The 23,951-nt window shown below is 49.3% G+C and overlaps 1 protein-coding gene across 1 annotated transcript; it reads right to left on the bottom strand.

Annotated features, from left to right (window-relative positions):
* Nucleotides 1-699: 699 nt before the first annotated feature.
* On the bottom strand, nt 700-23,881 carry LOC307220456 (flap endonuclease 1-like). The gene is made up of 11 exons (XM_079984451.1): nt 23,723-23,881; nt 19,951-20,041; nt 16,612-16,714; nt 15,943-15,988; nt 15,685-15,770; nt 15,305-15,438; nt 11,917-11,977; nt 9,238-9,372; nt 8,090-8,241; nt 3,888-4,035; nt 700-2,775 (listed from the first exon to the last, which is right to left on the bottom strand). The coding sequence occupies exons 1-11, from the start codon at nt 23,802-23,804 to the stop codon at nt 2,710-2,712; spliced, it is 1,104 nt and encodes a 367-aa protein (XP_079840577.1). The 5' UTR covers nt 23,805-23,881; the 3' UTR covers nt 700-2,709.
* Between the last annotated feature and the right edge of the window lie 70 nt (nt 23,882-23,951).

The following is a 23,951-nucleotide window of genomic DNA, read 5'->3' as shown; positions in this document are numbered from 1 at the left end:
CACATAACACCGGTCCTGAAAGACCTACATTGGCTCCCAGTAGGTTTCCGAGCACAGTTCAAAGTGTTGGTGCTGACCTTTAAAGCCCTAAACGGCCTCAGTCCAGTATACCTGAAGGAGCATCTCCACCCCCATCGTTCTGCCTGGATGCCGAGGTCCAGCACCGAGGGTCTTCTGGCGGTTCCCTCCCTGCGAGAAGCCAAGTTACAGGGAACCAGGCAGAGGGCCTTCTTGGTGGTGGCTCCCGCCCTGTGGAATGCCCTCCCACCAGATGTCAAGGAGATAAACAACTACCTGACAATGAGAAGACATCTTAAGGCAGCCCTGTTTAGGGAAGCTTTTAATGTTTACTAGGCCATTGTATTTTAGTGTTCTGTTGGAAGCCGCCCAGAGTGGCTGGGGAGACCCAGCCAGATGGGCAGGGTTAAAATAAATTTATTATTATTATTATTATTATTATTATTATTATTATTATTATTATTGACTAGATGGGCCCCCGTTGGCCTGATCCAGCAGGCTCTTCTCACGTTCAAGTCTACACCTGGCCCTGATGGCAGGTAACACACAAACTCACCTGTAAATATATCTCAGCCTGGAGGCAATAATATTTCAGGGTTCTGGACCCACAGTGTTCCACGGGAGTTAATGCTGCACCCTTTAATTCCCAAGAGGAATTAGCAAAATACCACCGGGTTTCAATTTGGGTAGAACAGAGATTTGTTTATTGTAAAACGCCGGAATGGTGGCGCAGAGAGTAACAGCTGTGCGGGACAAGCAGGTAACAGGAGGTATACTGGTTTGCAAAAAAATCCAGTTTGTGTCAGGACTTCGCCGTTCAAGGACATTGCTAAGTCCTTCAAATTGCTCCCAGCACTTGCCTGTGACGCATATGTATGTATAGTGGCAGATTGAGGCTGACTTTTTGAAGGAAAACCACCCTGGAAGCAAAGTAAAAAAATAAGGAAATGTAAATTTAGAAAATAGGAGATAGGGGCAGGAGATCCAGAGTCCAGTGGCTTGTGGTTATTGTATTGCAGGGGGCTTAGACTAGATGAGCCTTAGGGGTCCCTTCCACATCTACAATTCTGTGCCCTCGGTCCAAGCTGCTTCCTTGGGGATGGGAACATTACCTTTATCTGGGACCCTTCGAGCTGGAGGGCACAGCCTTGCCACCCTCATCGGGCTCAGAGGAGGAGCCCTTGCCAATCGTTCTTGGCTGCCTGCGTAAGGCTGGGCTTCCACTGGCACTAGCCAGGACATTTCAGGCAGCAGAGCTGTTATGGTTCTGGACTGTCAGGAGATAACACTCCAGGAGCGTTCTTATCAACTGGGTGCACTGCCCACATAATCCGTGCTTCGTTAGCAAGGTCGTGTAGTTTTTCTTAAGAGGCAGAGAGCTGCGAACATGCAGCTAGATTCTGCAGGTTTTCTTTTCTGTTTTGAGTGCTACTAAATAAAGAGTTTTGGATTAGAAGCACTGGTGTCCAGCTGCATTATTGAGGACACCACGTCGACACGGACAAGCCATTTGCTGCTGCGTGGGAACTCTGCTATTATCCGGTGGCGCTGTGGGTTAAACCACAGAGCCTAGGACTTGCCGATCAGAAGGTCAGCGGTTCAAATCCCCGCGACGGGGTGAGCTCCCGTTGCTTGGTCCCTGCTCCTGCCAACCTAGCAGTCTGAAAGCACATCAAAGTGCAAGTAGGTAAATAGGTACCACTCTGGCAGGAAGGTAAACAGTGTTTCCGTGCGCTGCTCTGGTTCGCCAGAAGCGGCTTAGTCCTGCTGGCCACATGACCTGCAGGCTGTACGCCGGCTCCCTCGGCCAATAAAGTGAGATGAGCGCCGCAGCCCCAGAGTCGGCCACGACTGGACCTAACGGTCAGGGGTCCCTTTACCTTTACCTTTAAATAAAGAGTTTTGGATTAGAAGCACTGGTTTCGAGCTGCGTTACTGAGGACACCACGTCGACACGGACAAACCATTTGCTGCTGCGTGTGAACTCTGCTATTATCTGGCAACTGGAGAGAGTGGCAGCGTGTGGAGTGGAAGCGTGTGGGCGCCATTGGAAGTTTGTTAGAGTGGCAAGAAATCAAATTTATTGCAGGGCCGGTGCAGCAGACTCAGTGGGTCAGAAGATATATGACCTAACAAACTTTCACAAGAGGCCACTGGAGCTGTCCAGGGTCCTGTTCTTGTCCGTCCTCTCCCTTTGACCCAACAGACTGCATGCCTCAAACAACCACAGAACTGGACAGCAGCCAGAATTCAGAATCACACCTCTGTCTGCAGCGACTCCTTGAATTGGCTTGTTTCTGTAATATGAGAAAGAGGTTGAGGCAAAGAATCTTCTTGCGGGATTATAAGAAGCTGATACGGGCACCATGGACCAGGCAGGCTGCAATGGGGACGCAGAAACAATGAAGAAAACTCAAAAATGCCAATGGCAGGAGTCTGGTACGAAAGACAGCAAGGTCAGGGAAAGGGAAATGTCAAAGGGCAGACAGCCACCTGCTCAGAGGAGAGGAAAGAAGGGGTCCAGTTTCCTGAAGATCACTGTGATCTGAGAATTTAGGGGCATACAAATGTTATTAAATGAATGAATGAAATGTTGAGGGTGCCAGCAAGCCTGAACACCCAGGTAACAACATCCAAAGACTTCCTGGAGTGCGGCCCTTGCAAGCCAGCGAAAAAGGGAGCTATTTGCTCTCAAGTCTCCACTGCCGTTCCTGGCTGTTCCTGGGTCTTCGTCTCCTTCCTGCCGGGTTTTGGTATCTGCGGAGAGGAACGGCCAAGTCAGAATGAGGCCCATTCGCAACCTGAAAAGGACGCAACCAGCGTCTGTGCACACGCGGGTTGCAATTTGCCGCTTCTGCGCATGACATCATTTTGCGCGTCTACGCATGCGCGAACGGCGAAACCCAGAAGTAACCCATTCTGTTACTTCCGGGTCGCCGCGGGACGCAACTTGAAAACACGCAACCTGAAGTAATAATAATAATAATAATAATAATTTATTATTTATACCCCGCCCATCTGGCTGGGCCTCCCCAGCCACTCTGGGCGGCTTCCATAGAAAGCAAAAATACAATAAAATATCACACGTTAAAAACTTCCCTGAACAGGGCTGCCTTAAGATGTCTTCTGAATGTCAGGTAGTTGTTTATCGCTTTGACATCTGGTGGGAGGGCGTTCCACAGGGTGGGCGCCACTACCGAGAAGGCCCTCTGCCTGGTTCCCTGTAGCTTTGCTTCTCGCAATGAGGGAACCGCCAGAAGGCCCTTGGCGCTGGACCTCAGCGTCCGGGCAGAATGATGGGGGTGGAGACGCTCCTTCAGGTATACTGGACCGAGGCCGTTTAGGGCTTTAAAGGTCAGCACCAACACTTTGAATTGTGCTCGGAAACGTACTGGGAGTAAATGTACACTAACTGGGAGTTAGTGTATTTTTGGTTTTAGTGTATTTTTGGTTTTTATGGAAGCCGCCCAGAGTGGCTGGGGAGACCCAGCCAGATGGGCGGGGTACAAATAATAAATTATTATTATTATTATTATGAGGTATGACTGTACCCCCAAGCTACGAACCTGCTCCTTCAGAGGAAGCGGAACCTCACCAAGACCTCCCAGCTATTTTGTTCCTCCTTCCAACCAATTATGCCCCCCTGCCTGCCACTGAATGCTGAGCTGACTCTTTTAGTGAGTTCACCACCCAAAAAAGACCCAGAGCCGATTCAGAGCACCCATTTGGGGGAAGAATTTAGGCTATTTTGCTCCATCACAGCACTGACAGGGACTCCTCCGGCCATCCCTTCGCCTCACCCATCCCTCCCTCCCTCCCTCTTTTGGCCTTGCAAAGGTCCAGGGGCAACTCCTCCTTCTCCTCCTCACCTTGCGCGGCCGCTTCTTGACCTGGAAGAACTCCACCATCCTCTGCTGCTTCTTGCTGCCCTTCGTCACGGGGCCAGGCGACTGGGGCTGGGCTCTCTTCAGGCAGGCGGCCCGCCACTTCTCCAGTCGGCTGCGAACCCGGGGCTCACTGCGAAGCAGGCACTCAGCTCAAAGAGTATCACAGAACTGAATCCGATGGGTTTTTTCTTTCTAATTTTTATTATTGTTATTATTTGTTTTCACAGATAATACAGATATACCAAAGCCAACACCATTTCCTCCCCATCCCCCCATACATTTCCATTTCCTCAATCCATCATATTATTCTTTTCTCCTTCCTCCCACTTCCCCCACCCCCACTCGATTTTCTCCACATTATACAATTTACAATAATCTTTGCATTCTACAGTCTTCTCAAATCATCTATATATTCTTATTATCTTTCCTTACTAATTTTTCTTCCATCCAGTCCTTCACATTTTAATCTAAGCATATCAGTGTATTTTTGAGCAATATTTTGCCATATATTCATCAAAACATTTCCACTCCATTTTTAATTTTTGATTTGACTGATTTCTTATTATAGCAGTTAATTTTGCCAAAATTAAATATTCATTTAGTTTACAAATCTGTTCCTCCTTTGTGGGTATAGTTTGTGACTTCCACCAAGCAGTGATCACTATTCTATCAGCTGTACTTGCATATAGAAAAATTCTTTTTTAACCCTGAGGTATCTCATCATCTATCAATCCAAGAAGATATGTCTCTGGTTTCTTTGTTATTTATATTTTCAACATCTTATTTAGTTCTTCGTGTAAAAAAGGTAAAAGGTAAAGGTACCCCTGCCCGTACGGGCCAGTCTTGACAGACTCTGGGGTTGTGCGCCCATCTCACTTAAGAGGCCAGGGGCCAGCGCTGTCCGGAGACACTTCCGGGTCACGTGGCCAGCGTGACATCGCTGCTCTGGCGAGCCAGAGCCGCACACGGAAACGCCGTTTACCTTCCCGCTGGTAAGCGGTCCCTATTTATCTACTTGCACCCGGAGGTGCTTTCGAACTGCTAGGTTGGCAGGCGCTGGGACCGAGCAGCGGGAGCGCACCCCGCCGCAGGGATTCGAACCGCCGACCTTTCGATCGGCAAGTCCTAGGCGCTGAGGCTTTAACCCACAGCGCCACCTGCGTCCCAGTTCTTCGTGTACTACTATCCAAAATTTCTTAATTTCCTCACACCTCCACCACATATGTATTGTTGTTCCTATTTCTCCACCCAATGGGCTTTTTACTCCAACCCCCTGAAATGCAGGAATCTCAGTTAAAGCGTCCATGACCAGTGGCCATCCCACCTCTGCTTAGAAACCTCCAAGGAAGGAGAGACCACCGCCTTCTGAGAAAGAAAGGCGGCAGATTCAAGGGAAATAGAGGGAAAGGCTAGGAAAAGTGGCCAAAGAATAGACTGGCCTTTTTCGCAGATCGGGGCATGTGCAAAAGCAGAAAGCTGTGCTGGCTGATGGGAGTTGCAGTCCAGAAACATATGGTCCCTTCGCTCCTTCCTTTGCTACGCCAAGACCACAAAACGGCGGTCCTGAAGGACCAGGTGCGCAGCCTGGGAGTCATTCTGGACTCACAGCTGTCCATGGAGGCACAGGTCAATTCTGTGTCCGGGGCAGCTGTTTATCAGCTCCATCTGGTACACAGGATGAGACCCTCGCTGCCCACGGACTGTCTCACCAGAGTGGTGCATGCTCTGGTTATCTCCCGCTTGGACTACTGCCATGCGTTCTAAGTGGGGCTACCTTTGAAGGTGACCCAGAAACTACAACTAACCCAGAATGCGGCAGCTAGACTGGTGACTGGGGGCGGCTGCTGGGACCATATAACACCTGTCTTGAAAGAACTTCATTGGCTCCCAGCACGTTTCCGAGCACAATTCAAAGTGTTGGCGCTGACCTTGAAAGCCCTAAACGGCCTCGGTCCAGGATACCTGAAGGAGCGTCTCCACCCCCATCGTTCTGCCTGGACACTGAGGTCCAGATCCGAGGGCCTTCTGGCGGTTCCCTCACTGCGAGAAGTGAGGTTACAGGGAACCAGGCAGAGGGCCTTCTTGGTGGTGGCACCCACCCTGCGGAACGCCCTCCCATCAGATGCCAAAGAGAAAAATAACTACCTGACTTTTAGAAGACATCTGAAGGGAAGCTTTCAATGCTTAATAGGTTATTGTATTTTAGTGTTTTGTTGGAAGCCACTCAGAACGGCCCAGATGGGCGGGGTATAAATAAATTATTATTATTATCATTATTATTATTAGCCAAACAAGCATCTTGCAAGAGCAGACACACTCGCGCCTTGTGATGTGAGGTGAGAATACCCTCCGGAGAATATCCTCGAGAATATTCCCTGCTAGGAAATTCTCCGGAGAACATTCTCCACAAACTGTAAATTCTAATGTAAGAACCAGTTTTACAACCCACATTTTAAAAAATCTAGTAAATAATAAGTCAAGCTGTGATATTGCCAGTGTAAGGAATGAATAATGATTTTTTTTTTAAATCCAGTTACATTACTGGGCATTGTGTCATTCACCATTGGCAGTTCTGAAATGTCAGCTACAGGGGGAGAAAATCAAAGAATGTGAATTCACTGCCTTGCCCCATTGAAAAGTATCTGTACAGTCTTTGGTTGCCATCTGAACAAGTTTACCCATGAATAAACATGAATAAACATGTATATTAACTAATTATATCATTTTCAATGCATTAAAATGCTATCATTTTCAATGCGCTAAAACCAGGGAAGATTCTGGAGCAGATCATTAAGCAAACAGTCTGTGAGCACCTAGAAAGGAATGCTGTGATCACCAATAGTCAGCATGGATTTCTGAAAAATAAGTCATGTCAGACTAACCTGATCTCATTTTTTGACAGAATTACAAGCCTGGTAGATGAAGGGAACGCAGTGGATGTAGCCTACCTTGATTTCAGCAAGGCATTTGACAAGGTGCCCCATGATATTCTTGTAAAGAAGCTGGTAAAATGCGGACTTGACTATGCTACCACTCAGTGGATTTGTAACTGGCTGACTGACCGAACCCAAAGGGTGCTCATCAATGGTTCCTCTTCATCCTGGAGAAGAGTGACTAGTGGGGTGCCACAGGGTTCTGTCTTGGGTCTGGTCTTATTCAACATCTTTATCAACGACTTGGATGATGGACTCAAGGGCATCCTGATCAAATTTGCAGATGACACCAAACTGGGAGGGGTGGCTAACACCCCAGAGGACAGGATCACACTTCAAAACGACCTTGACAGATTAGAGAACTGGGCTAAAACAAACAAGATGAATTTTAACAGGGAGAAATGTAAAGTATTGCACTTGGGCAAAAAAAATGAGAGGCACAAATACAAGATGGGGGACACCTGGCTTGAGAGCAGTACATGTGAAAAGGATCTAGGAGTCTTGGTTGACCGCAAACTTGACATGAGCCAACAGTGTGACGCGGCAGCTAAAAAAGCCAATGCAATTCTGGGCTGCATCAATAGGAGTATAGCATCTAGATCAAGGGAAGTAATAGTGCCACTGTATTCTGCTCTGGTCAGACCTCACCTGGAGTACTGTGTCCAGTTCTGGGCACCACAGTTCAAGAAGGACACTGACAAACTGGAACGTGTCCAGAGGAGGGGAACCAAAATGGTCAAAGGCCTGGAAACGATGCCTTATGAGGAACGGCTAAGGGAGCTGGGCATGTTTAGCCTGGAGAAGAGGAGGTTAAGGGGTGATATGATAGCCATGTTCAAATATATAAAAGGATGTCACATAGAGGAGGGAGAAAGGTTGTTTTCTGCTGCTCCAGAGAAGTGGACACGGAGCAATGGCTCCAAACTACAAGAAAGAAGATTCCACCTAAACATTAGGAAGAACTTCCTGACAGTAAGAGCTGTTCGACAGTGGAATTTGCTGCCAAGGAGTGTGGTGGAGTCTCCTTCTTTGGAGGTCTTTAAGCAGAGGCTTGACAACCATTTGTCAGGAGTGCTCTGATGGTGTTTCCTGCTTGGCAGGGGGCTGGACTCGATGGCCCTTGTGGTCTCTTCCAACTCTATGATTCTATGAAAATGAATATTCTGTTTTAAATGAAAATTCTCTAATATTCTCATTAATCGCAAATATTCTCCAATAGATTATGCTCGAGAATTTCACACCACTACTCACGCCATGTGCTTCTCATGTGCCAGGAACTGCAGCAGCCCCTCCTCGTCTGGCTCCCGCCACTCTAGCACCACTTGGCTGGGCTCGGCCACCTCGGGGTGCAGGAAGAGCCACCGGGTCTCCTCTAAGGGCCAGTTTTCAGGCAACGGGTGCTTCTGCAGAGAGAAGGATTTTCAGCATTAACCTGTAAGACAGAAAGTTACCTGCCCTTCGCCCATCAACCCTGAGCTGCAGCCTGCAACAGATACACACATGGGGAGGCAAATCCAGGCCCGGGGGCCAGATCCGGCCCAATCGCCTTCTCAATCTGGCCCATGGATGGTTCAGGAATCAGCGTGCTTTTACATGAGTAGAATGTGCACTTTTATTATTAATAATTATTTATTTATTTGTACCCCACCCATCTGGCTTGGTTTCCCCAGCCACTCTGGGCTGCTTCCAAGAAAGATTAAAAATACATTAGAATGTCACACATTAAAAACTTCCCTGAACAGGGCTGCCTTCAGATGTCTTCTAAAATGCGTCTCTGGGTTATTTGTGGGGCCTGCCTGGTGTTTTTACACGAGTAGAATGTGTGCTTTTATTTAAAATGCATCTCTGGGTTATTTGAGGGGCCTGCCTGGTGTTCTTACACGAGTACAAAGTGTGCTTTTATTTAAAATGCATCTCTGGGTTATTTGTGGGGCATATTCGTTCATTTCCCCCAAAAAAATATATTCTGGCCCCCCCACAAGGTCTGAGGGACAGTGGACCAGCCCCCTGCTGAAAAAGTTTGCTGAACCTGAGCTACAGGAACTATCTTAAGAACATAAAGAAGAGTGCACAGGATCAGGCCGGCGGCCCGTCTAGCTGACTTTGAGCTTTCGAATTTCAGAGGCGCCCAGTGCAACGCTAAGTTTTGACACCCCTACAGCACTGGTGTTGCTCCCCTGCTGTGTGGCGCCCAGTGTGGGCGCACCAGTTGTGCCACCCTAAAACTGCCTCTGCATCTGGTACAGCACCCTGCCTTGGAGAAACTTGCAAGGAGGATCCGTGCATAAGATCAGCCCTCTCGCCTCCTGTGGTTCCCAGCAACGGAGATTCAGAAGCATGGCTGCCTCTGGAAATTATTATTATTATTATTATTATTATTATTATTATTATTATTATACCTGAGCGCTGCAGACAGAGCGCAAGATCTGCTCAATGCTTCCGTGTTGCCGCAGCAGCGGCAAGGCCTTCTTGGGGCCCAGACCCCGGATCTTTTCGCAGTAGTCACAGCCCAGCAAGATGCAGAGGTCCACAAACTGCATTCGGGAAAGGCGCAGGGATGGGGAGAGGAGAGGAGAGGAGGGAGGAAGACACCAGCGTCACACAACACAGCAGGATAATTATTATTATTATTATTATTATTATTATTATTATTATTATTATTTATTTATACCCCATCCATCTGGCTGGGTTTCCCCAGCCACTCTGGGCGGCTTCCAACAAAACACTAAAATACAATAACCTATTAAACATTAAAAGCTTCCCTAAAGAGGGCTGCCTTCAGATGTCTTCTAAAAGTCTGCTAGTTGTTTATCTCTTTGACATCTGGTGGGAGGGCGTTCCACAGGGCGGGTGCCACTACCGAGAAGGCCCTCTGCCTGGTTCCCTGTAACTTGGCTTCTCCCAGTGAGGGAACCACCAGAAGGCCCTCAGCGCTGGACCTCAGTGTCCGGGCAGAACGATGGGGGTGGAGACGCTCCTTCAGGTATTCTGGACCCAGGCCGTTTAGGGCTTTCAAAGTCAGCACCAACACTTTGAATTGTGCTCGGAAACGTACTGGGAGCCAGTTTACGTCTTTCAAGACCGGTGTTATATGGTGTCGGCAGCCGCTCCCAGTCACCAGTCTAGCTGCCGCATTCTGGATTAACTGCAGTTTCTGGGTCACCTTCAAAGGTGCTCCCAGTTCTGCTCCTGGTTCTGCTTCTGAACAGCTGCTCCCAGTTCTGTTTCTGCAGAACCAGCCTCTCCTCACAGTGGCAGAGGAAGCCTATCGGGCATCTAGGGCAGCATGCCCATAGGGGCGGGGGGCATGGCACCCATGGGGACGGGGCACACGGCGCCCAGAGGGAGGGATTGGAGGCACCCATAGGAGCGGCACTGTTGGTTTCTGTTTGTTGCCACTGTGCAGTGCTTTGGAGTCACAAGACTCTGTTTACATTCCAGAGCTTCCAGGCTATTGGAAGTCTCACGGAAGACAGGAGATGGATGTTGCTATTACTGGTTCCCTGTTCCTTTGTTTTTAGAGGTGCTCTCTGCTCTCACAGAGAGAGGATATTTTTCTTTTCTGTCTGCGTAGCTTAGTAATAAAACTCTTAGCATGTAGCTCATATTTCTCGTCCTTCCCTGTGCTGGATACTCTGCGTAATGGGAACATGCTTGGAGCCTCATCAGAGGCTCAGGTCGCTAATCATGTCGGAGGGCTCAACTGGAGGACTCGCTCAGTCGAACGCAAGTCCGACAGGCACAGGTTGCGTGGCACCCATAGGATGGAGTCTCAGTCTGCACCAGATCCTTTGCCTCAGGCAGCATCTGAACCGAGTTTGGGGCCTGATCCTGAAGAGGCCCAGTCTGCACAGGTTCCCCTGCAACAAGTACTAGCTGTGTGCTGATCCCGGGGGGGAAGGTTACCGTTGGCGTAGTCAAAGTCCGGTCCTGGGTCAATAGCCTGGAAACAGTTCCGAAGGAGCGGGGCGAGGTCCAAAGCAGGAAGCCGGGCGGGGACAGGAACACTGGAGGAACAGGACTGGATGCTGGCCGAAACAGCTCATCAACGACGTTACTCCCGCAACCTGGGACCGGGCTGACTGGCCTTTATCTTCTCTGAGGCCAGGGGCGGTCCGGCCCCCAGGAGACCCGCCTCTCCTGGCCTTAAGGCGAACACTCCTCCTGGGAGAAACCAGTTCCCTTCGCCTCTCTGCCCTGAGCCTCTGCAGTTCAGGAGAGGCTGAAGGGTTACTGGGCCCAGGGGGAGACTCACCTGTAGGCACTGAGTCCTCAACCACCTCTGGAGCCAGAGTGGATTCACCTGGTGCCTGCTCCTGAGGATCTGGCACAGGTGCAGGCGCTTCAGAATCAAGGACCTGCCCCAGTTCAGCCGGCCCTGGACGCGGGGACTCCTGTGCAGGCTGGGATTCCTCTGGTTCAGCCTCTGAATCAGAATCCCAGGCCATCACAAGCTGGGCCGAGTCAGGGGCCTGAGCCTGCCCTGGCTCCAGATGTGGAGATGACCTCGTTGCCTTCAGCTGGGCCATCACTTACAGCTGCTCCACTACCGGTTGGGTCAGGGGAGGCTGAGGCGGCCTCTGGGTCTAGTGACCCACCGACATCTCCTGAGCTGCAGAGACTGAGGTCTGAGAGAAGGAGAGACCTGAGTACTCGCAGGATGAGTGCTTGCCTTTGGGCAAAACAGGGAGGTGAGTCGCCGGGGGATAAGGACCGGCCGCTACCTCAACAAAGATAAAAGGCTGTCGGACCCCACCCCAGGTTGCAGGTGCAACATTGCTGTATGCCAGATCCTGCCTGAGACCCTGTGCCGGTCCTTGCCTGGTTTCCTGCCTCGTGTCCTGCCTTGGCCCTGTCCGACTGACTCCCAGCGGATCCTTTAGATTCTAGACCAGACCTGGACTGCGTTTCTTGGGTTACCCCCAGGCTCGGCACACAGGCGCCCAAGATGCATGGCTCGGGTGCGCTGCAGACCCCGCAGTGAGTGCTGGCCACGATTTTGTCACCCCCCTGAGTGGGGACACTTGGGGCAGACCACAACTACCGCACCCCCCCTTGCTACGCGATTGTCTCCTCACCTGCTCTTGCGTTAAGCCCAGCTTTTGTAGAACCACCGGCAAGGAGATCTCTTCCAGGTCCCTGGAAGAGATAAAAGAAACCACACAGAATTCATTACGACCCCAGGGAACAAAGTCGACCTGATTTCTCACTGCACAACGGCCAGCCGCAGATTCCTGCATTGTGACACCAGCGCTGAAGGGGGCTGGACTATGGAAGGAAGAGGAATTCTACCAGGGAAGAATGGCAAATCAAGAGGACGGACTCTGCCGAAATGGCGAAACTAACTGGGAAGCTCAGAAACCGAGAAGACAAGAACTTTTTTTTTTAATGGGGAAAGTCCATAATTTATATACAAGACCATTGCAAGCAGGTTAAAACATTGGCAGGATTTTAATCATACTTGTAAGTAACGGAAACTATGGGCAATTTAGAAAGAAAAATATCTGGATAAATATTGACATGCAGTTGTAATTATTTTTACTAGGATGCATGGAAGGGATGGGGGGAAGTCAGGAGATTCAGAGTAATCTCAGGACTTGGATTTTGAATGGATGTTTGTTGTATGTTTATATTTATAAAAAAACAAATAAAAATTATTATATAAAAAGGGGGTTGGACTAGATGACCCTTGGTGTCCCTACAATTTCATGATTCTATGATCCTCCCTGTCCCATTCAGTGGCACCATCCACCACAGCAGCCCTGTATTGGGAAGTTTGTATTGTTCGATGTCTTACTATGTTTCCATGTATTGGAAGCTGGGGCAACCCAGCCAGATGGGTGGGGTATACCGTATTTTTCGCTCTATAGGACGCACTTTTTCCCCTTCAAAAATGAAGGGGAAATGTGTGTGCATCCTATGGAGCGAAGACGCCATAGCCCCGCGACCCTCTCCCGGCTGGAGAGGTGACGCGCGGCTATGGTTGGAGCCTCTTTAGCCGTGCGTCACCTCTCCAGCCGGGAGAGCGCGCACGGGGCTAAAGAAGCCCCCCACGACCCTCTCCCGGCTGGAGAGGTGACGCGTGGCTATGGCAGGATCCTCTTTAGCCGCGCGCCACCTCTCCAGCTGGGAGAGCGCATGAGGGGCTAAAGAAGCCATAGCCCCGCGACCCTCTCCCAGCTGGAGAGGTGACGCACGACTATGGCAGCAGCCTCTCCGCTGCGCCTTTCCGTTGCTCCCTGACCTGCTCTTTGGGGCTGGTGGTGGGCTTCCCCCGCCAGCCCCAAAGAGCAGGTCGAAAGGAACCTGAAGCCTGGAGAGTTGGTGCACACCGACCCCTCTCGCTCTCCAGGCTTCCAAGGTAGCCGCCTGAACGGCACCTTGTTTTAGAGCGGGAAAACAAGAGGGGGGAAACTCTCCCCCTCTCTGCGCAGCGCCTCCTGCCGCTTCTCTGAAGGGGCGCTGGGCAGAGAGGGGGAGATTTTTTTTTTCTTGTTCTCCCCCCTCTAAAACAAGGTGCGTCCTATTGTCCGGTGCGTCCTATGGTGCGAAAAATACGGTAAATATTATTATTATTAATATTATTATTATTGGCTACTCATTACACACACCACATGAAAAAGTGTCATTCCTAGAAAGCACCAGTTTATCCAGACTCACCAACTTTTTAACATGCCAGGGGAGAAAGAGATATACGTACAGTTGTACCTCAGGTTACATACGCTTCAGGTTACATACGCTTCAGGTTACATATGCTTCAGGTTACAGACTCCTCTAACCCAGAAATAGTACCTCGGATTAAGAACTTTGCTTCAGGATGAGAACAGAAATCGTGCTCCGGCAGCAGCAGGAGGCCCCATTAGCTAAAGTGCTGCTTCAGGTTAAGAACAGTTTCAGGTTAAGTACGGACCTCTGGAACAAATTAAGTACTTAACCTGAGGTACCACTGTAATGACTTTGCAAGGTTTCAGAAGATCACTAAAAAAAACCTTCTTGACTCCAGTCTGCTGTTATTCCATTTTAATAAAGGTTTTACCGACTTCTGCAATTGTAGTTCTTGCTGGTTTACTCAAGTAAGACTTTGCGGCTTCATTACTTGGGAAGGAGCAACAGGAAGCCAACGTTTGCAACACAGTGCTAAACTCAGATTGTTTAGAAACCGGGAGAGGAAACAGCTATTGTGACAGGGTCAGAGAAGGCGGAAAGGGGAGACACAAGGATGGTTTTGTTTCAAAATCTGCCACCATTACAGGATACAGAAAAGTTTCTCTCCCTCTTTCATAACACTAGCAGCTCACGGATATCCGATGAAGCTGAATTCAAAACGGATAAAAGAATTCCTTCGTGCCGCGCACAGTTAAACTGTGGAACTCACTGCCACAAGGAGGACCAATGAGTACCAGATGGAATGGCTTTTATAAGAGCTCTGGACAGAATCATGGAGGGCAAGACTATCAGTCACAGTCGGAGGCAGCGATGCTTCGGAATACCAATTGCTGGAGGGGAGAGTGGGTTTTTTGCTCAAATCCTGGTTGCGGGTTTCCCATAACGGGCATCTGGTGGGCAGTGGCGTAGAAGGTCAGGTGGTAGCCGGGGCAGAAAATTTCTTGTCACACACCCACCCACCCATTGAAATTTAATTAATTTTTTTTGCCTGCAAATATGGTTAGACTTTATTTCATATTTTTGGTGGGAACCAGAGTTTTTGTGGAGGAGCCGGCGGGCGGACCGTTTTGACAGCAGGAAACCTGCGCACACCAAAGCCATAGCATCTCTTGCAGACGTTGAGTGCCAAACAGCATTTTGTCACTTGTGCCACCCCTGCTAGTGCTGCCCCAGTGAGAACAGGATAGCGCATAAAAACAAAACATGAAAACAAGGACCACAGGGAGACTGATGATGGCAGATGGGAAAGCGAAGGCAGAATTACATACAGACAGCATTATAAAAAGGGAGAAACTCCTCTATGTTCTTGTCTACTGTTTTCCATCTGTAATCATGATTGTTCAGAATTAAAGGGAAGTCAATGTCCATGTTCATGTTTCCCATGAATTTGCATTTCAGAAAGCTTGTAGGAACATAGACACAATTTTATTTTCTATTCTATTTAAAATGTTCTGTAATCTACAAGTAATATTAATGACTAGTAAACCAGTGTTGCAACCTTTAAAAGAGAGAGAGAGAGAGAGAGAGAGAGAGAGAACAGGATATTGGACTAGATGGTTCTGCAAGCTCTTCTTCTGTTTCGTAACTCAGGTTGCCTCACAAACGCCCAGCCCAGAACACTCCACTATGCTCCAGCTTCCACAATGAGTTTCAGGCCTTGATCTTGCTAGGAATGGACACACTCTGCCCCCCGGAAACCCCTCCCACCTGCTCTCTGCCTCCGACCTGCGGGAGCTGGGAAGGCACTCTGCACATGCCCAGAGTCTTTACCACTTCCATTCACATCCAGGACACACTCACCTGTTCTTGGAGTTCAGGTGCCGCAGGAGACGTGAGCTTCCGAAGGGCAGCGCATCCATGTCCTCCGTGGCCGTGCACCAGGCGCGCCCAGACTTCACCAGAGCTGCGCATGTCGCTTCTGCCTCAGCTGGCGCCTAAGAGGGAGAGGAAAGGGAGGGAAGGAGGAGGGGAGAGGGGGTTAGGCTGGATGACCCTCAGGGGTCCCTTTACAGTTCTGTGATTCTATGGGGAGAGAGAGAGAGAGGTTCCCTTGCATATAAGTATATAAATATGCTGCATTGGATGTAAATATGTGAACATGGAAGCATAGATTTGTAGGGTTGGAAGGGACCCCAGGCGGTCATCTATCCCAACCCCGAGACGCAGGAGACATTGTGTACCTGCACACAGGGAACCCCCAAGTAACCCAGCAGCCTCTCGGAGTCTCTTCTCGGCAACCGTTGCAGGGGCTCGTCTGCGGCAGGATCTGAAAGATGCAGGAATAATAATAATAAATAAAATTTTATTTATATCCCGCCCTCCCCAGCCGAAGCCAGGCTCAGAGGGTCTGGGGGCAGGGCTCTCCCTGCCGTAGCCCCAACTCCCCACCAATAAAAGGGGCAGTGACCCCCAACTAGGGGAGTCTGAGACAGTCTTACCTGCAGCTTTTCTCTTGGCTCCAGAGACTGCGGCGCGTTTCGCCAGCTGCAAGGGGAGCGGAGACAGAAAGAAGAATTACGCAGAATTGCTTCTCCCTTTCCTGGATGAGGGGAGAATGAAAGAGTGTCTCCACCCCCGTCATTCAGCCCGGACACTGAGGTCCAGCGCCAAGGGCCTTCTGGCGGTTCCCTCGCTGCAAGAAGCCAAGTTACAGGGAACCAGGCAGAGGGCCTTCTCGGTGGTGGCACCTGCCCTGTGGAACGGCCTCCCACCAGATGTTAAGGCAATAAACAACTATTTTACTTTTAAAAGACACCTGTAGGCAGCCCTGATTAGGGAAGTTTTTAATGTCTGACACTGTATTGTTTTTGCTATTTGGTTGGAAGCTGCCCAGAGTGGCTGGGGAGACCCAGTCAGATGGGCGGGGTATAAATAATAAATGATGATGATGTGCAATTTCAGATTAACAGCAGCCTGAAACGTTGCAAGGTCAGGCCGCAATAGGAAAATGGGGTGAATGGGGGGGGGAGACTTCTAATTCTCTCCATGGCCAATGTGGTCCCTGCCTTTGCGGGCGAGACTCTCCCCCTGCACTTCTAGCCAGGCTTGGGGGTCAGTGTTTGGGTTTTGCCCTCCCAGCCCCCCCCCCAGGATCCCCTCTTACGAACCACTCTCTCCTTGAGGTCGGGGGGTTTCCCATCAAAGATGAAGACGGGCTTGATGCCGTTTTCCAGGAGATGCATCGTCCGGTAAAAGAGCCCCTGCAGGGAACTGGAACAGAAGAGGAGGCAGTGTGTGAGCAGGGGGCGGGGGGGGGGGGAGGCAAAGCAAAGCAGCCCCACGGAAGGGGGCAGGGATGCAAAGGAGACAGGAGTGAGCAGGGAGACCTGGGCAGAACTCAAACTGAAGCCCTGCCAGTGCAAATGTGCTTCACCATCATGGACCCATCATCATCATCTTTAATTTGTATACCGCCTTTCTATCTTACAATACTCATGGCGCTTTACAAGCTGAAGAAACAAAAAATGCACATCTTATAACATTCTATTTCAATACAAAAATGTGAGAATAAAATATAACTTTGAAATAGGGAACCTCCATCAAAAAACTAACATTCAACAATCAATTAGAATAGTATAAAATAGGGTAATGATATCAACATATAAAAGTTAAAGAGAAATCCACTCAGCAGTTACAATAATATCTAAACTATAATCAATAAAACAGCAAGCCACAGTACATAAAACAATACAATACACATTGAGAAGCAGAGACTAGAGGGTAGGGCAAGGCAGGTGGAAGGAGGCCTTGCCTGACCAGGAGGAAGCGGGGGAATCATAGAATTGGAAGGGACCCCTCGGGGTCATCCAGTCTGACCCCCTGCAATGCAGAAATCTCAGCTGAAGCATCCATGACAGGTGGACACCCAAGCTCTGCTTAAAAACTTCCAAGGGAGGAGAGTCCATCAGAGTCCATTCCACTGGCAAACAGCTCTTACTATCAGAAAGTTCTTCCTGATGTTGAATCTCCTTCTTGTGACTTGAAGCCATGGGTTCGAGTCCTCCCCTCCAGAGCTCCCTCTTCCCTGTGACAGTCCTTCAGATAACTATCATAGCACCTCTCAGTCTCCTCCTCTCCAAGCTAAACATACCTGGCTCCTTCAACCACTCTTCATAAGGCTTCGTTTCCAGAACTTTTATCATATTGGTTGCTCTGCACACCTTCCAACTTGTTAATAATAATAATATTAAACTAATGTACCCAGGACTAGACAGAGGACTTCAGGTGGGATGTACACTAGACATCTGCTGATACAGCCTAGAAGGTAAAAGGTAAGGGATGCGGGTGGCGCTGTGGTCTAAACCACTGAGCCTTTGGGGCTTGCCAATTGGAAGGTTGGCGGTTTGAATCCCCGTGACAGGGTGAGCTCCCGTTGTTCTGTCCCTGCTCCTGCCAACCTAGCAGTTCGAAAGCACGTCAAAGTGCAAGTAGATAAATAAGTACTGCTCCGGTGGGAAGGTAAACGGCATTTCTGTGCGCTGCTCTGGTTCGCCAGAAGCGGCTTAGTCCTGCTGGCCACATGACCCGGAAGCTGTACGCTGGCTCCCTCAGCCTATAGAGCGAGATGAGCGCCGCAACCCCAGAGTCAGCCACGACTGGACCTAATGGTCAGGGGTCCCTTTACCTTTACTATCCTATCTCCTCTCAGTCTCCTCTTTTCCAGGCTAAACATATTCAACTCCTTCAACTGTTCCTCATCAGGCTCGGTTTGCAGACCCTTGATCATTTTGGTTGCCCTCCTTTGCACACTTTCCAGCTTGTCAACATCCTTCTTAAATTGTGGTGCCCGTAAGTGGACACAGTATTCCAGGCGTGGTCTGACCAAGGCAAAACAGAGCGGCACTATTGCTTCTCTAGATCTGGACGCTAGACGTCTATCAATGCAGCCTAGAATAGCGTTAGCTGCTTTTGCTGCCGCATCACAAACCACCAAGACCCTTAGATTGTCTCAGAGCCATAGATCTCACACTGGGAAACTGGGGGCATCAGTTTGACAATGAGTTGGAACAATAATTGCCCAGGAAACAGCCTGCTTAAAGCAAAAGTGAGAGGGCACAAAAACTTGAAATACCTGAAAGACTCACTGAGATCACCTGGGGAAAGTCTACCTTTGGCACCACACCCTGCAAAATATCACAGGGCGGTGACCTGAACATTTTTCACTATTGTCCCTGTACTGGGGGCATCAGGCTTTTCCTAACCCAGAAGATGTGCTTTGACAACCTGAACCTCTGTTTTTACACGCTTTGAAACCAACTGTTTTACTAGTTCCACGCTGTATCGTTGTTTTAATGATATTTATATATTTATTTATGAAAACCGCTTGATTGCAAAACACCTCAAAGCGGTTTACAGAAAGAATATAAAACATTAAAGCATCAATTGTGGGGGGGGGGGGAGCAGCAGCAATAAGTTAAGACTTTGGAAAAGTTAAAATACAGCAATAGGCTAAAAGCAGATTAAGACTCACACCCGCTTTCTAAACAATTGGGAAGACTTGCATAAACAAAAATATTTTTAGCTGGTGCGGAAAAGAGTTCAGTGACAGCACCTTCCTGCTATCAATAGGCGGGGAGTTCCAAAGTGCTACTACACTAAAAGAGCGAGTTCTTACAAATGCAGAATAACTATTATGGGCATTACGTGGCACCTGCAGCAGTGCCAGTTCCGCACCTGAGTATGTGTACATATCTTCCAAAGCAACTACTCCAGAGGTCAGCAAACTTTTTCAGCAGGGGGCCGGTCCACTGTCCCTCAGACCTGGTGGGGGGCTGGACTATATTTTTTTGGGGGGGGGGGAATGAATGAATTCCTATGCCCCACAAATAACCCAGAGATGCATTTTAAATAAAAGGACACATTCTACTCATGTAAAAACACGCTGATTCCCGGACCGTCCGCGGGCCGGATTTAGAAGGCGATTGGGCCAGATCCGGCCCCCGGGCCTTAGTTTGCCTACCCATGAAGTACTCTATTCCAAACTTTAAAATGGAAAGCGTAATGCTGGCGGTCAACAATAGAGTTGTAAAGGCTGTCTCAAGGCAAAAAAAAAAAAATGTAGTATAAACACCAACAATTGGGAAAAACTTGCCTGCGAGTGCTCCAGTTGGAGAACAGCCTTTACCAAAGGTGTCCTGGGCTTTGAAGACACTCGAACTCAGGACACAAGGGAGAAACGTGCTAAGAGGAAGGCATGCTTGGCAAATCCACACCGTGATCAACTCCCACCAATGTCCCCACTGTGGAAGGACGTGTGGATCCAGAACTGGCCTCCACAGTCACTTACGGACTCATTAAAACCGTGTTCATGGAAGACGATCTTACTCGGCTACGAGGGATTGCCAAAGAAGAAGACATGACTTCAACAGTTTATTAGTATTAAGTGGCTTACAAATGCTTTTAAATCAACAAACATTCTTTTTTTAAACTTGCTTGCAACTTCTCACCTGATATTTTCCCCATGGCGGTTGATGATCTTTGGCATAGCCGTGTGGAACTGGTAAAAAGCAACGGAGACATCCATTGCCACCACACGCCCTGAGCCAAGGAGGAAAAAGAACTTAATCATTATTCTGTGTACGTATCTGCTTGTTCTGTTTCTATCCCACATTTTTTTCTGAGGAGCTCAAGGTGGCGTATGCATGGTTCTGCCGCTCTTTGTTTAATTCCCACGACAACGACAGCCCTGTGAGGTAGGGTTAGGCTGAGAGGAAGAAAAGGCAGAGAGGAATGGTTCTGGTTGCCTCACCTCAAAAAGGAGATTGCAGAAAAGATTCAGAAAAGGAGAACCAAAATGATTGAGGGACTGGAGAGACTCCCTTTTGGAGAAAGGCTGAAGCATTTGGGACATCTTAGTTTAGAAAAAGGAGACTTTAGGAATGGAATGGGGAAAGTCGGCAGACAAAGATTTTCAAGCCGAATATAAATTTTAGGAAATAAAATAAAATAGTTACACTTATTCCAGGAGACGGTCTAAGGACAAGTAGGGCTGCTTGGGGGCAGGAAAGCCACGGGGAACCCCCATGGACCCCACTCTGAGCCCCACGGTGGGGGGGGGGTGTAAACAGACGAAATAAATAATACCTTCCCATCGGTCAGAAATTCTGGCTCCAGACTCCCAGACAGACCCGCTTCTCCCTTCGGACCTACATGAGGCTTGTGCACCCCACACAGCCAAGCCAGAGCACAGGGGAGGGTTTTGGGTGCAGGAGCGAGGGGCTATGAATCGGCTGGAGGAAAAGACACTCTGCACATGCTCAGACTCGGTCCTAAGAACCTAAGAAGAGTCTGCTGGATCAGGCCAGTGGTCCATCTAGTCCAGGATCCTGACCTTACAGTGGCCAACCAGATGCCTCAGCCAGCAAGCAGGATTTGAGCGCAAGAACTCTGCAGTTTCTGAGATTCAGAAGCATTTACGGTCTCCAGCTGCAGAGGCAGAGCCTGAATTTGTCCAACCCTCTTCTAAACCCATCCAAGTTCCTGTGGCAGCAAGTTCCCTAGTTCGGCTCCAGCTCCCACAGTTGCACAGGAGATGCTGTTCCCTTTTTTTATATAATTTTTATTAGTTTTTTAACATACCATTTCCAACAATAATTAAACATACTTTCACATCTTACGCAATTTTTTTGATTTCCGTCAGTACTGTCTGAGAATTTCCCAATCCAATCTCTTAGCATGCATTTCTTATTTCTCCTATTACATTTCAAACTTATAACATCTCTATCTTTTTTCTACTTTGTAGAAATATTACTCCTTACAAAAAATTGGACAAAATGACAGGAAGGATCTGAAACCCTGCGGGACCAGAGATTTTCAGAAGATTGGAAGAAGTACAGTGGTCCCTCTAGATATGAACAGGATCCGTTCCGGAGCCCCGTTCGCATCTAGCAGCAAATGTAACCAGCGACGGCACGTCTGCTTCTGCGCATGCGCAACGTCATTTAACACGCTCTGTTACTTCCGGGTTGCCGTGGAACACAACTTGAACACGTTCAGCCCGGAGTACATTCAACCCAAGATATGACTGTACAGTGGTACCTCGGGTTAAGTACTTAATTTGTTCTGGAGGTCCGTTCTTAACCTGAAACTGTTCTTAACCTGAAGCACCACTTTAGCTAATGGGGCCTCCTGCTGCTGCTGCACCGACAGAGCCCAATTTCTGTTCTCATCCTGAAGCAAAGTTCTTAACCTGAAGCACTCTTTCTGGGTTAGCGGAGTGTGTAACCTGAAGCGTATGTAACCTGAAGCGTATACAACCTGAAGTACCACTGTATATGAATTATTTGAAGAGCAACTGTAATCAACAAATTACGCTAGTAGGACTACAAGAAGTTTTGTAGTAAGGAAATGCTGTTCCCGCACAGGCAAAATTTTAACTTGCACCAGAGACCCAAAGGTCATCATCCAGCCCAACCAGCCGAGATGCCCGCGATCCTCTAGAACAGTGTTTCCCAACCTTTGGTCTCCAGCTGTTTTTGGACTACAATTCCCATCATCCCTGACCACTGGTCTTGCTAGCTGGGGATGATGGGAGTTGTAGTCCAAAAACAGCTGGAGACCAAAGGTTGGGAAACACGGCTCTAGAACAAGGTACCCCAAACTCAGCCCTCCAGCTGTTTTGGGACTACAACTCCCATCATCCCTGACCACTGGTCTTGCTAGCTGGGGATGATGGGAGTTGTAGTCCAAAAACAGCTGGAGACCAAAGGTTGGGAAACACGGCTCTAGAACAAGGTACCCCCAAACTCAGCCCTCCAGCTGTTTTGGGACTACAACTCCCATCATCCCTGACCACTGGTCTTGCTAGCTAGGGATGATGGGAGTTGTAGTCCAAAAACAGCTGGAGACCAAAGGTTGGGAAACACTGCTCTAGAACAAGGTACCCCCAAACTCAGCCCTCCAGCTGTTTTGGGACTACAACTCCCATCATCCCTGACCACTGGTCTTGCTAGCTAGGGATGATGGGAGTTGTAGTCCAAAAACAGCTGGAGACCAAAGGTTGGGAAACACGGCTCTAGAACAAGGTACCCCCAAACTCAGCCCTCCAGCTGTTTTGGGACTACAACTCCCATCATCCCTGACCACTGGTCTTGCTAGCTAGAGATGATGGGAGTTGTAGTCCAAAAACAGCTGGAGACCAAAGGTTGGGAAACACGGCTCTAGAACAAGGTACCCCCAAACTCAGCCCTCCAGCTGTTTTGGGACTACAACTCCCATCATCCCTGACCACTGGTCTTGCTAGCTAGAGATGATGGGAGTTGTAGTCCAAAAACAGCTGGAGACCAAAGGTTGGGAAACACGGCTCTAGAACAAGGTACCCCCAAACTCAGCCCTCCAGCTGTTTGGGGACTACAACTCCCATCATCCCTGACCACTGGTCTTGCTAGCTAGGGATGATGGGAGTTGTAGTCCAAAAACAGCTGGAGACCAAAGGTTGGGAAACACGGCTCTAGAACAAGGTACCCCCAAACTCAGCCCTCCAGCTGTTTTGGGACTACAACTCCCATCATCCCTGACCACTGGTCTTGCTAGCTAGGGATGATGGGAGTTGTAGTCCAAAAACAGCTGGAGACCAAAGGTTGGGAAACACTGCTCTAGAACAAGGTACCCCCAAACTCAGCCCTCCAGCTGTTTTGGGACTACAACTCCCATCATCCCTGACCACTGGTCCTGCTAGCTGGGGATGATGGGAGTTGTAGTCCAAAAACAGCTGGAGACCAAAGGTTGGGAAACACGGCTCTAGAACAAGGTACCCCCAAACTCAGCCCTCCAGCTGTTTTGGGACTACAACTCCCATCATCCCTGACCACTGGTCTTGCTAGCTAGGGATGATGGGAGTTGTAGTCCAAAAACAGCTGGAGACCAAAGGTTGGGAAACACTGCTCTAGAACAAGGTACCCCCAAACTCAGCCCTCCAGCTGTTTTGGGACTACAACTCCCATCATCCCTGACCACTGGTCTTGCTAGCTAGGGATAATGGGAGTTGTAGTCCAAAAACAGCTGGAGACCAAAGGTTGGGAAACACGGCTCTAGAACAAGGTACCCCCAAACTCAGCCCTCCAGCTGTTTTGGGACTACAACTCCCATCATCCCTAGCTAACAGGCCCAGCAGTCAGGGATGATGGGAATTGTAGTCCAAAGCAGGTTGCGCACTGAGTTTGGGGATGCCTGCAGTCTGGGAGATGCAGGATGGGCGCAAAAGGCGGCGGAAGCGCTCACCCCGGTAGTCTTCCAGCTGGACGGAGCTCACGGCGTCCGGCGCCTGCTCCCGGATCAGCTCGGCCAGCCTGGAGATCCCCATGGCCGGATCCCTGCGCAACCCTCCGGCTCTGCGCGCTGCCGCCGCCGCCGCCCTTCCTTCCCCGGAGCAGACGGGGAGGAGGAGCCCGGCCAGCTGGAAGCGGGAGCGAGCCCGGGCCGGAAAGAGGCGCGCCCAGCTGCTTGCCTT

This window comes from Podarcis cretensis (assembly GCF_951804945.1).
Source record: "Podarcis cretensis genome assembly, chromosome: 7".
NCBI lineage: Eukaryota > Metazoa > Chordata > Lepidosauria > Squamata > Lacertidae > Podarcis > Podarcis cretensis.
This window is presented reverse-complemented; position numbering and strand designations above follow the sequence as displayed.